Source organism: Gambusia affinis, linkage group LG20, assembly GCF_019740435.1.
Source record: "Gambusia affinis linkage group LG20, SWU_Gaff_1.0, whole genome shotgun sequence".
Lineage (NCBI taxonomy): Eukaryota > Metazoa > Chordata > Actinopteri > Cyprinodontiformes > Poeciliidae > Gambusia > Gambusia affinis.
The window spans coordinates 9,111,793-9,125,076 of record NC_057887.1 but is presented as its reverse complement, the minus strand read 5'-3'; the positions used below and the strand labels follow the sequence as shown (position 1 = coordinate 9,125,076).

The 13,284-nt window shown below is 43.3% G+C and overlaps 1 protein-coding gene across 6 annotated transcripts in view; it reads right to left on the bottom strand.

The window, feature by feature from the left end:
- aatkb (apoptosis-associated tyrosine kinase b) overlaps nt 1–13,284 on the bottom strand; it is a 66,627-nt gene that overhangs the window by 53,213 nt on the left and 130 nt on the right. For 3 of the 6 annotated variants that reach the window (XM_044102878.1, XM_044102881.1, XM_044102879.1), the window contains exons 2-3: nt 13,071–13,154; nt 9,136–9,246 (exon numbers count right to left, since the gene is read on the bottom strand). In XM_044102878.1, the coding sequence (XP_043958813.1) occupies nt 9,136–9,246; nt 13,071–13,154 (195 nt within the window). Of the gene's footprint in view, nt 1–9,135; nt 9,247–11,715; nt 11,809–12,603; nt 12,635–13,070; nt 13,155–13,284 lie in introns of those variants that run through there. The other 3 variants (XM_044102880.1, XM_044102884.1, XM_044102882.1) reach the window with 3 other exon arrangements.

Here is a 13,284-nt window from a genome sequence, read left to right as displayed (position 1 = left end):
CCCGATACACACCACACCCAAGAGCGGATTTAGATGCGAAAATTTAAAACTGATGCTTCCTGACATGAAGGAAGACATGTTTTTAGAACGCGTGTGAGGAAAGGTAAGCATCCTGACAACAGGACACGGCTTTCTTTATCCAGGGTAAACTAGATGATGAAAAGTAGCCTGATGCACATTGGAGACATTCCGATTATTCCCTCCACAGCTGAGTGGAAAACAGAGCTAACTGCAAAAGGACTAACACGTTTCATAAACAGTTGGGTGAACCATGAGTTCCCAACATCCTGCAATTGGTGAGTGAAAGAAAAGAAACGTCTTCCAACGGAAAAAATAAAACAAAAGAAAAAAGAAACTCGTCAGAGCAGCAGTTTTCCTCCACGGATCGTTGACGTGTTTTTACAGCAGCAACACACGCTGAACTCTCCCACCGCCTCTCACTCTGCGTACTCCCGTCCCCGCTCTCCTTGAGGAATAAAACCCTCATTAGAGCTGCCGTGTATTTAGTCAACATCACAACAATGTGTGTGATCAAACATGACGTCCAGTGAGAGATCCAACAGGCCTCATCAGGAGATGGAGAGACGGATAAGCAGGCCTGGGGACGGAGCGGAGACCTGAGCAGGTGACGGCTGCCGGACCCCATCATCCGTCCCATTAGTCAAGCCCACAACAGGCCAAGATGGAGGCTGGGGGGATAGTATAAAATGCCCTCCACAAGGTTTCTGCAGTAAGAAATAATCTGTGTTAAAAAAAATAAAAATCCGCAGAATGATTCGGAGAAAACAAAAAAAAAAAAAAAGGAAAGGAAAACTCCAGCAGTTTATAAAAATCATCATCATTAGAATTACTTCAGCTTCACCGATGCATCTGTTCTGATTTGAAACTGCAGGCGGGTTTATCTGTAATGTTTACGTGGCCTGCAATGTTGGGACGTTTCATCGCTTTTCTAACATCTCCTGGACACATAGAGGCAAAAACCACAACACACAAAAATAAGCAACAATTCAAACTTCTGTTTAACACTCTGGGTTTCCTGTTTCTCTATGTAGCAAACCATCTCTATAAATATTGGAGACACAAAATAACAAAGCCAAAATCTCACATGTGATTTAATTCTGTGCTTCTGTCCAAAACATTTTACACTGCAGAATTTTGTCTCATCTCGTTCTGATCCAGGAGGGCCTTCGCGCCGTCAATCATGCCTGTGTATACGCCGTTTTCCTGGAGCTGTGAGTTGTTTCTCTGCCATTAGCACATCAACCAGCACATGTACGAGGATGATTGACAGCGACAAGACCCACCTCCTAGCTCTGATTGGTTGATTTTGACTGAGATAGGTGTATTTTTTTGTAGAATCTTTTCGCAGATTATCCGTCTTTCATTAAAACTGTCACGACATGGTCACGGGTTTAACAAGTACAAAGTGTCAATATGTAACTTTTTTTTTTTTTTTTTATAAAAATTACATACTGTAGCTTTAAGAGGTCCTTTACTGGAGCTAAGAGGCTTGAGTCCAAGTCCTAATAAACAGTCTCACACCATAATCCAACCTCCTGATACAAATTCAGTCGGGCAATTCCCACTGAGTGATCAGACACAGAGCCATGACTTGTCTCCACCGCTCCAGCAGCGATGTCTGATTTGACATATCACTGTGCACGGAAAAAAACCTTCCTGTTGCCTCATGGATAACGTGGTTCCAGTCCTGCCCTCCGGCCTCCCGCCGTCTTCAGACAAACTGTTGTTTAACAACCGGCGATTCTAGCTCGGTGAAATCCTCACAAAACCTTCGTGCAGCACGATATTTTCAATGAACACAGACACATACGCCGCGTCTCAGTCAGTGGGACCCACTCCCACCCACTCCCCTCGTTTCATTTACAGTCAGACCGTCTGCCGTGGAGCTTCTCCCCGTCAGGCCACTCATTCCTCCCTGCAGCCGTGTCACAGGTGACTCTGTCCTCCACACGGCAAAGCAAACAACAGAACATCTCTCCTTCAGCATCAGTAAAGACTCAACCTCATTATTATTTCATCAGGTGTGCCTGCGCTTCTCTCCTTTTTTCTCCTCACTCTGGATTCAGACGTGCAGAGTCTGACTCCAGAGGGGTGAATTAATGACTTTGTGTTCTGCTCCCGTTTGTTATCACATCATAATGTAGCACAGAAAGCTAACAGCCAAACAATGCACAACAGAGTTTCGCTTCTGATTAGTCGTGACGCTATTGCCTGCGTCCACGACGACACAACAACGCAGTTTGGTTTTTAGCCGAAGATTGTGAATTGAAGCAACCTCACGGAAGGATTACCTCCCAAGTTGAGTGGTATTTAAAATGCTCTCCATCTATTTGGTGTTATAAACAGTTTCTCTGTTGATGAGAGAATACTCCGACTGCTGTAGAACATTTTCAGCTTCTAAAATGTTCCAGTTTCCAGTGACTTTCCCACCAATTTCCTTTTAATCTGGAATCCATCTTCGGAAGACAAATAAAGCCTCTGATACAGAACGGAAGGCTAAGATCAGCTGGAGCTCAAAAGCTGATAAACAGTTTGAGTGTTTTTACGGCTGAGTTAATTGGTTTATTTAAAACCACACATGGTTCATTTTCTCCCTTTGTAAAGTTAGCTTCGGTAGATGTAAAAACAGGAAGCGCACCGTTGTGTGACAGCAATTCGACCTCGACTTGACACATCTCCAAAGTTCTCTGCTGCAAGTTTGAGCCAAACGCCTTCCCATAGTCAGGCGTTGCTTTGTTGGATGAAGTAAAGTACGAGTAAATGAGTACGCATCTCTTTCACAAAAGGCTTTCAAGACATCTGAAAATCATTCGGTAAAATTGACATCGTTCAACTCTACTTGCTCAGTACACATCATCCACGTTTGGTTCTCCCACCCCGACCACATCTGACCGACAAACACACGTCATCGTTCTCATGCGGCTTGTGGCGAAAAGGTTTCGGTTCGCTTAGAGAGCTTCCTCTGTGTGAAAAGAAACCAAACCACCGGAAAACGTCAACATTGACCAACTCATCCAGTGGTTAGGACCAAGGTGAACAAACCATAGGCGTGAAAGGCTTCATTTCGTTTTCTCTCTTAGAGTTAGAATTGTTTGGTTCTAATTAAATTAATAATGAAATCAAAAGCTGAACGAACCTGACCTGGATTCGTCTTAATCAGACTGTTTCAGTTTTTCATACTTTCAGTGTTCATTAGTATGTGACACAAGCAGATAAAAAGGAAAATGTGCTTTCTAAGCTCGTCGTGCCGACTCATCTCAGATGTTGGAGTCCCTGCGTGTGCAGAGACAGAGAACATTCATATAAGAAATCCCCACTCTCATCCAAAAGCAGCTGTTCACGTGTGTTTGGCTTACGTTACTCCACACCAAAGCAATACAATGTCATCACATTAGGAAAAGGTACTCAGTTGTCTCTTGCTTCTTTTTTTTGTTATTATTCAGCAGGAAGTTAGGAGCAAATGTAAGTGAAACAAGTCCTTGTCGTTTTGATTTTCAATTATTTTAAAGTATAGACAAAAATAGATCCCTGTTAGTTTTGGTCTTATAGTTTTTGTTGGAGACCTGGCCTACGTGGCTCAAACTGGATGAAAATGTTGGAAAATAGTTTCGATTTCAATTGAATTCAGCAGCAAACGGATAATCCTGCCTTGCTCCAGACACCCCGCAACATTACGGCCTCTTCACAGAGAAGGTCGGTTGTTTTTCTGCCTCACTTCTCTGACGGTCATTTTCTGCTACGGATGAGTGAAAACAAACCCAGCATCTGGCATTTGTTTTTTGTCGTTGCCGTCGTATGGAGCTCAGACCGAGTCCTGATTTATGTGAGCTGTTCCGCCCCTCGTCTGCCCAGCGAAAAGATCACGGCAGAAAAAAACGCAGAATTTGTGTCAAAATTGGAATGACTCAACAGGTGTGTGTGTGTGTGTGTGTGTGTGTGTGTGTGTGTGTGTGTGGCTGTGTGTGTGTGTGGTGAGCGGAAAGCCACAGCTGATTTCAATCAGAAGAGGGAAAATAAACAAACTTTTGTAACAAGTTGAGTCACTGACTGAACCCTGAATGGGGCTTTTATATGAAATAATGGTGACACAGTGACTCAGCGGGGATATTGAAACGTCTCATTTTCGCTCTAAAAATTAAGAACTTCCACAAAGTTGACCTCCCGCTGCGCGCTGAAACCAAAGAGAGCTTCTAACAAATAGCAGCTCTTACATGAATAAAACGTCACGTGAGAGAAAATCTAAATTAGTCTTGATTAGAAGAGAAAAGTCCTACTTCTAATTCAGATTTTATGTATCAGTGCTGTAGGTGCAAAACAAGCCCAAACCATCACCCCACCACCGCCATGCCTAAGCTGCTTCTTTAAGGTCGTCGCTGATGTTTCTCCTCCCAGGATTCGTCTCAATTTATCCCAGTTTGAACCAGATCCATCAAATCATTCTCCTCACACTGCTAATGACCCGACGGGTCGACCCATTTAATCAGCAACTGCCAAATTCCCCTTAAAGTTTGATTGAAGTGAACGCTGTAATTCATTTTTCCAGACACAGTTTTCTGTTGATTTTTCTTTGTAACATTTAAATAATGTGGAATCTGCTGCTCCAGAACAAAAACAGGTGTTTGTTTTTTTTTCTACTCACAGTTACAATAGATCAATCCTAGATCTCAATAAATCTATCTTGAAGTTTTGTGGGGGGGGGTTTTAAAGTGCAAGTACAGCAGGAAGTTTACATTTTGGACCACAGCACAACACGGTACGGAAAGAAAGCTGCTCATTAAATATGAAAGCAGAATCAAGAGATTATTTATGTTTTGGTGCCTGAATGAAGCATCACAGTTTAATTTGTGCAAAGGTTGAGAGAGTTGACTTTCTTTGCCTCCAAAAATATATTTATTGTTGTGCATTAAGAGGTAATTATTCGTCTGAGCTCCTGCAAACGCGCGAGAGAGGCTGCCTGTGAAAGCACCAGCCAAACACTTAGCAGCTCAGAGGAACAAAAACAACAACAAAAAAGGACAACTTCTGACGGCTGCGCTCCTTTCATCACCACAGATAAGGACAGAGGTGTTCAACAGAAGCGTTCAGACGACAGCCAATCCCTGCAAACCGCACAAATCCAATTTACTCCCAGAGCGTTTTCGCCCTTCACTTCAGCAGGTGGCCAGGAGCAAATAACCCATTCTGCCGTGCTCCCGTTCAATCAAAGCATCTGCACCGACTCCACCTACATTCCACACCGTCACGCGGGATCGTTTTCCGCTGCGTGAAGGTCAAAGGTCAATGCCGACGGGGCGTGCTGCGGTGGCGTAGTGGATAGCGCGACCCCCATTTGGAGGCCTGGAGTCCTCGACGCGGCTGTCGCAGGTTCGATACCCGGACTCGGCCGACATTTGCCGCATGTCTTCCCCCCTTTCCTGTCAGCCTACTGTCATATAAGGGACACTAGAGCCCACAAAAAGACCCACTGAAGGGGAGGAAGGTCAACGCCGACACCTCGTTCTGTCAGGCCTGTATCCCCTCTGCTCTGAGTTTCTAACAGCTCCTCAACCCGCACTCCAGTCTAGAACGATGAGGCTCTGATGACCTTTAAAACATACAAACTTCTGCTTCTCCTCGTTTCCTGGGCGATATGATCAGCGAGAGCTGCTGTGCGAGCGGCCAGGAGTCCACAGAGAGATGGGAAACGGACAACCTGAGGTCTGCCAGCACTGCCAGTAAAAATCACCCTACAGACACAAGCCAAGCCCTTCAGAGGGTTGTGATGTCATCGTCCTGCTCCCCACAGAGCATTTAGAACAGCCCAGAAAGTCCAGAATATTCCCCGGTTCAGATTACCTTTCGCTTGGGTCATTACTGAAATCTAATGCCCATTTCTGGGCTCCGCTTGCATTCTGCTTCTTCCCTCCGCTCCCCATTTAAAGGGTCGACATGCGTGCAACAGATTTCAGCAACACATCAATAAATATTTTATTTCTTCGGATTTGCTTTAAAAAGTTTAAAAATGTTCCCACTTCCTGATCAGACGGAGCAAAGATGCCACCGTCAGACCAATTTCTGTGTTTACGTTGAGTTTTATAGCAGCTGCATTTCCGTTGACCTTAAAATTGCACAAAAGTGGGGCGTGCTGTGGTGGCTTAGGGGAAAGCGCAATCCACACTTGGAGGCCCCAAGTCCTCGATGCGTGGATTCGATTCCCGGACCCGGCCGACATTTGCCCCATGTCTTCTCCCTTTCCAGTCAGCCTACTGTCATATAAGGGACACTAGAGCCCACAAAAGACCCCCTGGAGGGGAATAAAAAAATATTTTTAAAAAATTGCACAAAGGTGGAATTATGAAAATAAATTCACTTAATGGAAACAATTTCCAAAAAGTGTTTACATAAAATGTTTTTGTGCTCGGATGAAGGGGGGTTTGTGTCTGTGTGAAAATTAATGTATTTTGCTGAACCTCAATGGAAACACTTTTTTTGTGGTTGCTCAACATGAGTCGTGATCAACAGCCAGATATTACTATTAGCGGAAAAAGCAAAGAAGACACCAATAAGTGGCAGGAGTCTGATGGTACTGCAGGTTTTCTAATGACTTATTGCATGAACAAACGTGTTTCTTCGACGTTAGCGGAATTTTAACACATTTTAACACAGAATGGTCTAGTCAAAGTCCAGATTTAAATCCAATCAGGAATCTGTGCCGGAACTTGAAAACTGAACTTCCCAGATGCTCTCCGTCCAATCTGACTAATTTTAAGCCATTTTGCAAAAATAAATAAATAAATAAATAAATGTTTAATAAAAAAAAATTGTAATAATGGGCAAAAGTTCCCTCCTCTGGATGTACAGGGTTTTAAGAGACATATTAGTTCTCCAGGTGGGGTGAATTCAAATGCATGCCACACTTTTCAGATTTCTAATTGTACAACATTTAGAGGAAAACATATCATTTTCTTTTCCTTTATGCTCTGCTTTCTTTAGAGAGACCAGGGAGGTTTTGGGTTGTAACATGACATGATGTGGAAAAGTTCAAGAGGCGTGGATACTTTTACAAGGCACTGCATGTCTTGAGTTTTATGTGGGTTGTTTTTCTGAGCCGTCAGAAAACAACCTGGATGCTGCACTGCAACCACTAATTCTCCATTACTGAATCAACATCAAGCCAATGTTTCTCCACCAATCGAAAATCCCGTGGGGGACTAGAACAGTAAAAGTAAGACATTTTCTTCGACGTTTCCAAAACTCCAGAATCTTTGACGTCATCCAAATTAACCAAACATAAGCCTCTCTTATTCGGGCATGAAAGAAAACGGCGGAACAAGACAAGAACAAGTGACAGCAAGTTACGGGAGCGCCAGACTGACAGCAGCACAAACACGGAGCTGACATGGTGGGAGATCTTTCTGTCTGGAATCAGATTTCTGTCAAATTAAAGCTGCCTACCAGGCTTCCTGTGAGTCAACTATCCCACCGTCGATGCGGTCGCTCGCTGTTAGCGCTACAGGCCCAGCTTTCTGCTGTTTTACTGTGAGCTGCTATTTAATCAAGATGAAACAGACACTCTCTCAAAAACCAGTGTCCACACCACATGCCTCCGATGACCTCACATAAGGCAACTAACTGATCAGAGATCGTTTGCCCTGTCAAATCTGCGATCAGCAGTCGAATCAAAACGTTTGAGTTGTATTTGAGATTTTCGGAAATTTGGCTAATTTATGCCTCTTCGTACTTTAGTTTATGAAGAGGAGCAGAAGGAGCGGACTGATTCAGTTGATTAGTTGAATTGCTGGATATTCTGCAACTTTTGCAAAAAAAAAAAAAAAAAAAAAAAAAAAAAAAAAGGAAAATGATTGCAAGGAGGAAAAAGTCTCAAAACTATTCATCTCCTCGGCAGATTTACAGTTAAAGTAATCTTTTAACCCATCCAGTACTGGTTCTGTTCTCTGAATGGAAGCAATATTTACAATTTGGAGTACTAGTGCCCCGACATAAATCCAATTAGTAATCTGTGGAGGGAGCTAAACATTAGGGTGATGGCAAGGAGGCGTTTCAACCTCAGAGCCAAAGATTAATGGTGAAAAGTGAAATATGCGAACACACGATGTTGGCTCTTTTTAACAGGCAAACGGCTACAGCAGCAATGTGGAAATCTGTCAAAAATGAAACCTGTCCAGCATAATGTTTAGTGCCTCTTGTGATGTCATCAACCCAAACACACACAAAGCGGATTCAGCAGCGGCTTTTCCAGTGCCATTTTTAAAATTTTTCGATTTATTTGTTTATTTATTTATTTATTTATTTATTTGTATTCTTGAGGAGGTAATCTATACTTCCACACAGACCTCTGAATTGGATCTTTAAATTTACTGTTCCCCAGGGGATAGAATACGGGCAAAAAGGTTTTTCTTTTCCTGTCAGCTGCTGCTGCTGCTGCTGCTGCTGCATCCGATGATACTTTAAAAAGCTGCGGTGGAGTGGAAGATTTCTGCTACTCGGCCCGTTTTAGAAAAGCACTGAGATTATGAAAGTGGTACTGTTAAAAGAGCAGAGAGTTTTGACTAGTAGGAATCTTTTCACATGCTGGGGGGAGTCAGGGAGGGGAGTGAGAGTGAAAGTGGAAATCTGTTTATCCAGAAACCTTTTAGTCACCTGAAACCCCACCTTTGAGTTTCCATCTACATCATAGGTTCATCATTTTCGTCTTGCAGAGAAATCGGCTTATTCCAACAGCTTCTGCCTTCCTCCGTCCCCTCGGCGCTAATTAGGAGTCCTGCTTCATCTTCCTCCACCTCCCAACAACTCGTCGTTCACCTTTCACCTCTACCTGCACCTGAACTGCTCTGATCTCTGAACCCGAGGGTCGGCCTCTCCTCTTTAACTCACATCCGATCAAACACGGTCAGGAGGAGAACATGCAGCAGCACCAGCAAAGCGCAAGCATTACATCACTCCTGCCATCTCAAACCACAATTAAAATAATAATAATAATAATAATAAAAAAAACGTGGAGTTTTGTTTTTGTTCTTTTTTTTTTCTTTTCTTTTCTGAGAAACAACCTGCTGTAATTATATCAATAGGAACGCGGTGACATCAGTAATCTGGCGTGTTGCGGGGCGGACTCACCTGGGTTGAAATGCGAGCTGAGGGCGCAGCCGGGGACGAACAGCGCCGAGCACATCGCGCCCAGGAGCGCCAGCATCTTCCCAGCTGGAGCTGCAGAACCAGGAAGAAACACTGCGGGACTCAGAGGACAGGAAAACGGGAGATCAGAGCTTCATTTCTGCCGTGGCTCCGCTGCGACTCCGTCGCCTCATCTCTCCCACCCACCTCCTCCTCTCCCCCCCACCCCAAAAAAATATATGTCTATTTAAACCAGCTGATCTGAATGCCCCCCTTTTCCGTTCTTCTCCCGAGTAACTTGGTTCGGATGAAGACGAAGAGTCCAGTTTGACAGCAGCTCCTCTCCCACAGCTTCACCTGGAAGTTCTCCCACCACCCTACAGCTCCGACCCGCAGGGGTCTTGTGACGTGGATGCCGCCTCGATTGATAGAAATCGATTAGAAGTTAAAAGAGGAGCGGGGTTTGCGCGCGAGCCGCCGGTGCTGTCCGAGGTGCTGACGGCAGGAGCGCCATCTTGCTCCGTAATGCGCCCCGAATGAAATTTCTGGAGCGTTTTTTTTTTTGTTTTTTTTTTTTTTGCGCCGTGTATGTAGGGAGGGAGGGAGGGAGAGAGCATCATCAGCTGACTGAAATATTCAGCACAGAGAAGAGAAAATGTGGAGGAAGGTATTATTTTTAATGCTGCACAGAGATGTTTGCAACCTGCAGGCTGAAGAAGAAGCTGCTGCTGCTGCCTCTTCAACAGGAAGTCTAAACCTCATCTTCTTTTACTGCAGCTTGAAGTCTATCTGCTGATGTTGGATATATGGAATAATAATAATAATAATAAAAAATAATAATAAAGATAATTCCTCATGAACAACGGTATCACCAGAGGGCCGAACGTGATTATAATCCTGCTGTTCGTTCGTACATGCTGGGTGGAGCCCCCTCCCCCACCTGGCAACATTCCTCCTCTGGCTCCCCCCCCCCCAGCCTCCTCTCCCCTTCAGTCTGGGTTCTTGGCATCGAATCGACTCAACTTTTCTTTGTGCATCTTACAGGCTTATCATGGTGTCTGATTGTTCTGCAACAGAGATGTCACGCTAAAACACTAATCCAGCGTTAGTCAGATCCTCCGTGTTTCTCTCTTTCTCTCTCTCTCTCTTTCTCAGCACCGCTTCTTGTTTCTTGGTGTTATGTAATGCACCATATATTATTAAAAGACACGATTGTTCTCAGCGCTGCCAACAATACAAACAGAGCGACATCTGAAGGAAACAAACGCAAAGCCTTACGGGGGACCGGATATCTGACCACAGGAGAAACGCGTCTCTCTTTAAAAGTCCTTACGATGATCTCAGCTGAACAGCTCCGCTTTCAAAACTCGATATTTTGTGAAGCGGAGTTCAGTAAGAGAATAATACATTCCGCCTATTGTGAAACATGGTGGTGGCAGGATCATGCTGCGTGGAGAGTTTTCTTCAGCAGCGACAAGGAAGCTGGTAATCATGGGAGAATGCGGCACCATTTTCTAATTTTTAAATGTAAAGAGTTCAAACAAACATCTGCGATTATCCTTCCACTTCACACTTATGAACTACTTTGTGTTACATAAAATTCAAATAGTCCTTATTGAGTTTATAGCCAAAATATAAAAAGATCTGTTCAGCTCACCGTCTGATAAAACCTCTAAGCTACCTCTAAAAAAATAATAATACAACGTGGTAACTGTTTTGTTTGCCATCTTAAAATCGGACACCAGAATGAAAAAGAAAACTTCCTGGGAGACGGTGTCGTTTTGCACAGATGCTGCACCGTACCGTCACAAACCTCATTTTCCTCCGAAATCAGATCAAACTGTCTTTATCATTATTGTCACTTTAAACTGGACGTCTATTTTTTAGGAAGCGTGAAGAGAGATTAACACAGGACAGTAAAACATGTCCAGAATAACAAACTTTCGGCTTTCAGTCGTACAGTGTCAGGGTTTCCCCCAGTGTATTCTAAGCCTGGCGGGCCACCAGGCTTTACTTGCTGAGCAATGTTTATTCATGTATTTATTTTAGTTTGTTTCTTTTCATGTTGCCTTTTTTGAGGCCCTGTAGTTGGTGTTTCAGTGTTGTTAACAATGTCTTCCAGTAATACACAATTACCCAATGATATTTTTTAAAAATTTCGGTCACCTTTAAAGATTTTTAAACACAAAAATCGACGGGGCGTTGGATGGCTGCCACAGTGCCCCTAGCATCGGGCTTAGCAAGTTTTCTGCGGGAATCCTTGAGTCTGAATATCAAACCTTTTAGCTGCTTTTGCATCGTTACACTTGATGTGATGAAATGTGACTCATCTTCACTTAAAAAGATGAAACATTTAAAAGTGGCAAAGAATTGTCAAAACAATCGTCAAACTTTCCCATTAAAATTGTCTAAATCTGAAGTTCCCTTTGAGCATTTATGACATCACGATTTCTATCACTTTACATCTTCTCTAAACATAATAAATGAGATGGGGGTGGGAGGAGCATAAAATCATTTTCCAGATGTTTCCACTTTCAATTAGATTTAAAGCTGCAGTCTTTAATTCAGACTAAATAGACCAACGCCAACAGATGCGACTTCCTCCTGCAGAGACAGAGAATCCCCAGGGACCTCTGCTGATGGTTTCCATCTTTGTTTTTTACAGATTGGACAGAGGTGTCGGACTTAAAATGTTCTTCCTCCTCGTCGTCTTCAAAACTCTTCTTCCTCTCTCCGAAACAGTGAGTCGCATGTCTGAAACATGCGACTCACTGTTTCCGTGGAAACAAAACGAAGAGGATGAGATTGGTTCTCGGCAGTGCAGAAAGAGCTTTGCTTTCAGCTCTCATCTTACGTCAAATCTGACAGGCGTTATGTAAGCCTGTACCTTTACTTCCATTTCCATCAGAGCTACACTTCATGCATATACAGATGCTTCCGTTTTCTCTGCATCCTCGTCGTGAGAAAAATCTGAAAACTGGAGAAAATCCGGGGCCAGCTCAAATATCTCCTGGGAGAGATTAGGATCCAGAGCGTTGTGTACCCTCTGTTATTAGCCCAGCTTGTTCTGCAAACCAACGCAGAATCCAGCTTTCACTCTGACTCACAGCATCATGTGGTTCCTCGTTTTATCTCAGTCCTGAAGCAGTGTGTTTTGACGGTTCATCCACTCGATGCTGATTATAAAAACACTGTCATTCAGACTGCGGCACACGTGCAGCCATCCCAAACTGGGCTGCTCGCAGGTCACAGCTTCACCGTGTGAACCAGTTTCCCGTAAAAACGCCGAGGAGATTACGAGGCTGGAGCCTTGCATGCAACCTGCGACATTTAGAGCAGAGTCCAACTTTTGTTTTATGCCTGTAAGGCAACGCTGGCCTCATAAAAACCATAATCGGGAGAAGACGAACACTGTGTGCTCGTTCTTCTAAAACTTTTAACAGTTTGGTAGAAGTCAAAGAATCACCTTACTTGCTTTGTTGATCTCAGCAAAACCACAGCAAGTGAGAAGAACCAGAGGGAACAGAAAGTTCTCTCCTAAATGTCCCTTTTCAGGCAAATCTGATACAAATGTAAGGAAACCTTAAAGAAAAGGACATGCGGCGTTAAAAGAAATGCATCAATCTTCAGTTACTGCATAGCTGGAATAATATGAGAAAAATAGAGAAATTAAAGCATCTGTAATTCATTCATTCTTATTTTATTAAGCACTACTAATGATTCATCTTTGTCCACATACTACAGTTTTATGTTATGCACTCTTCTGGAATTAAAGAGGCTGAATTTTTAGCATTTTAGCAACAATAACAATACCACTAATTATTGCAATTTATGTCAATCCATGAATGCAGTGATCACATCAGCACAGGAGCAGCAAAACCCAAGAGATTAATTAGGGAGTGCAAATGTTTATGTGTGTCCATCTGTACAATAATTACCTGCAGGAATGAGTGAAATCCACAGGGAGGAGTAAAGTGAGTAAATCTCTGCAGAGACGTTAGAGTTGAGGATCAGACCGACTGCTGAAAAAAACAAACAAAACAAAAAAACAAATGTTTGTTCGTTTTTTTCCAGCTCTCAATGGTTCTTGTTTCCCCAACAAAGCTGAAAGGTTTGTAAGTCAGAATCAACAACGTGATTTTGGATGTATAC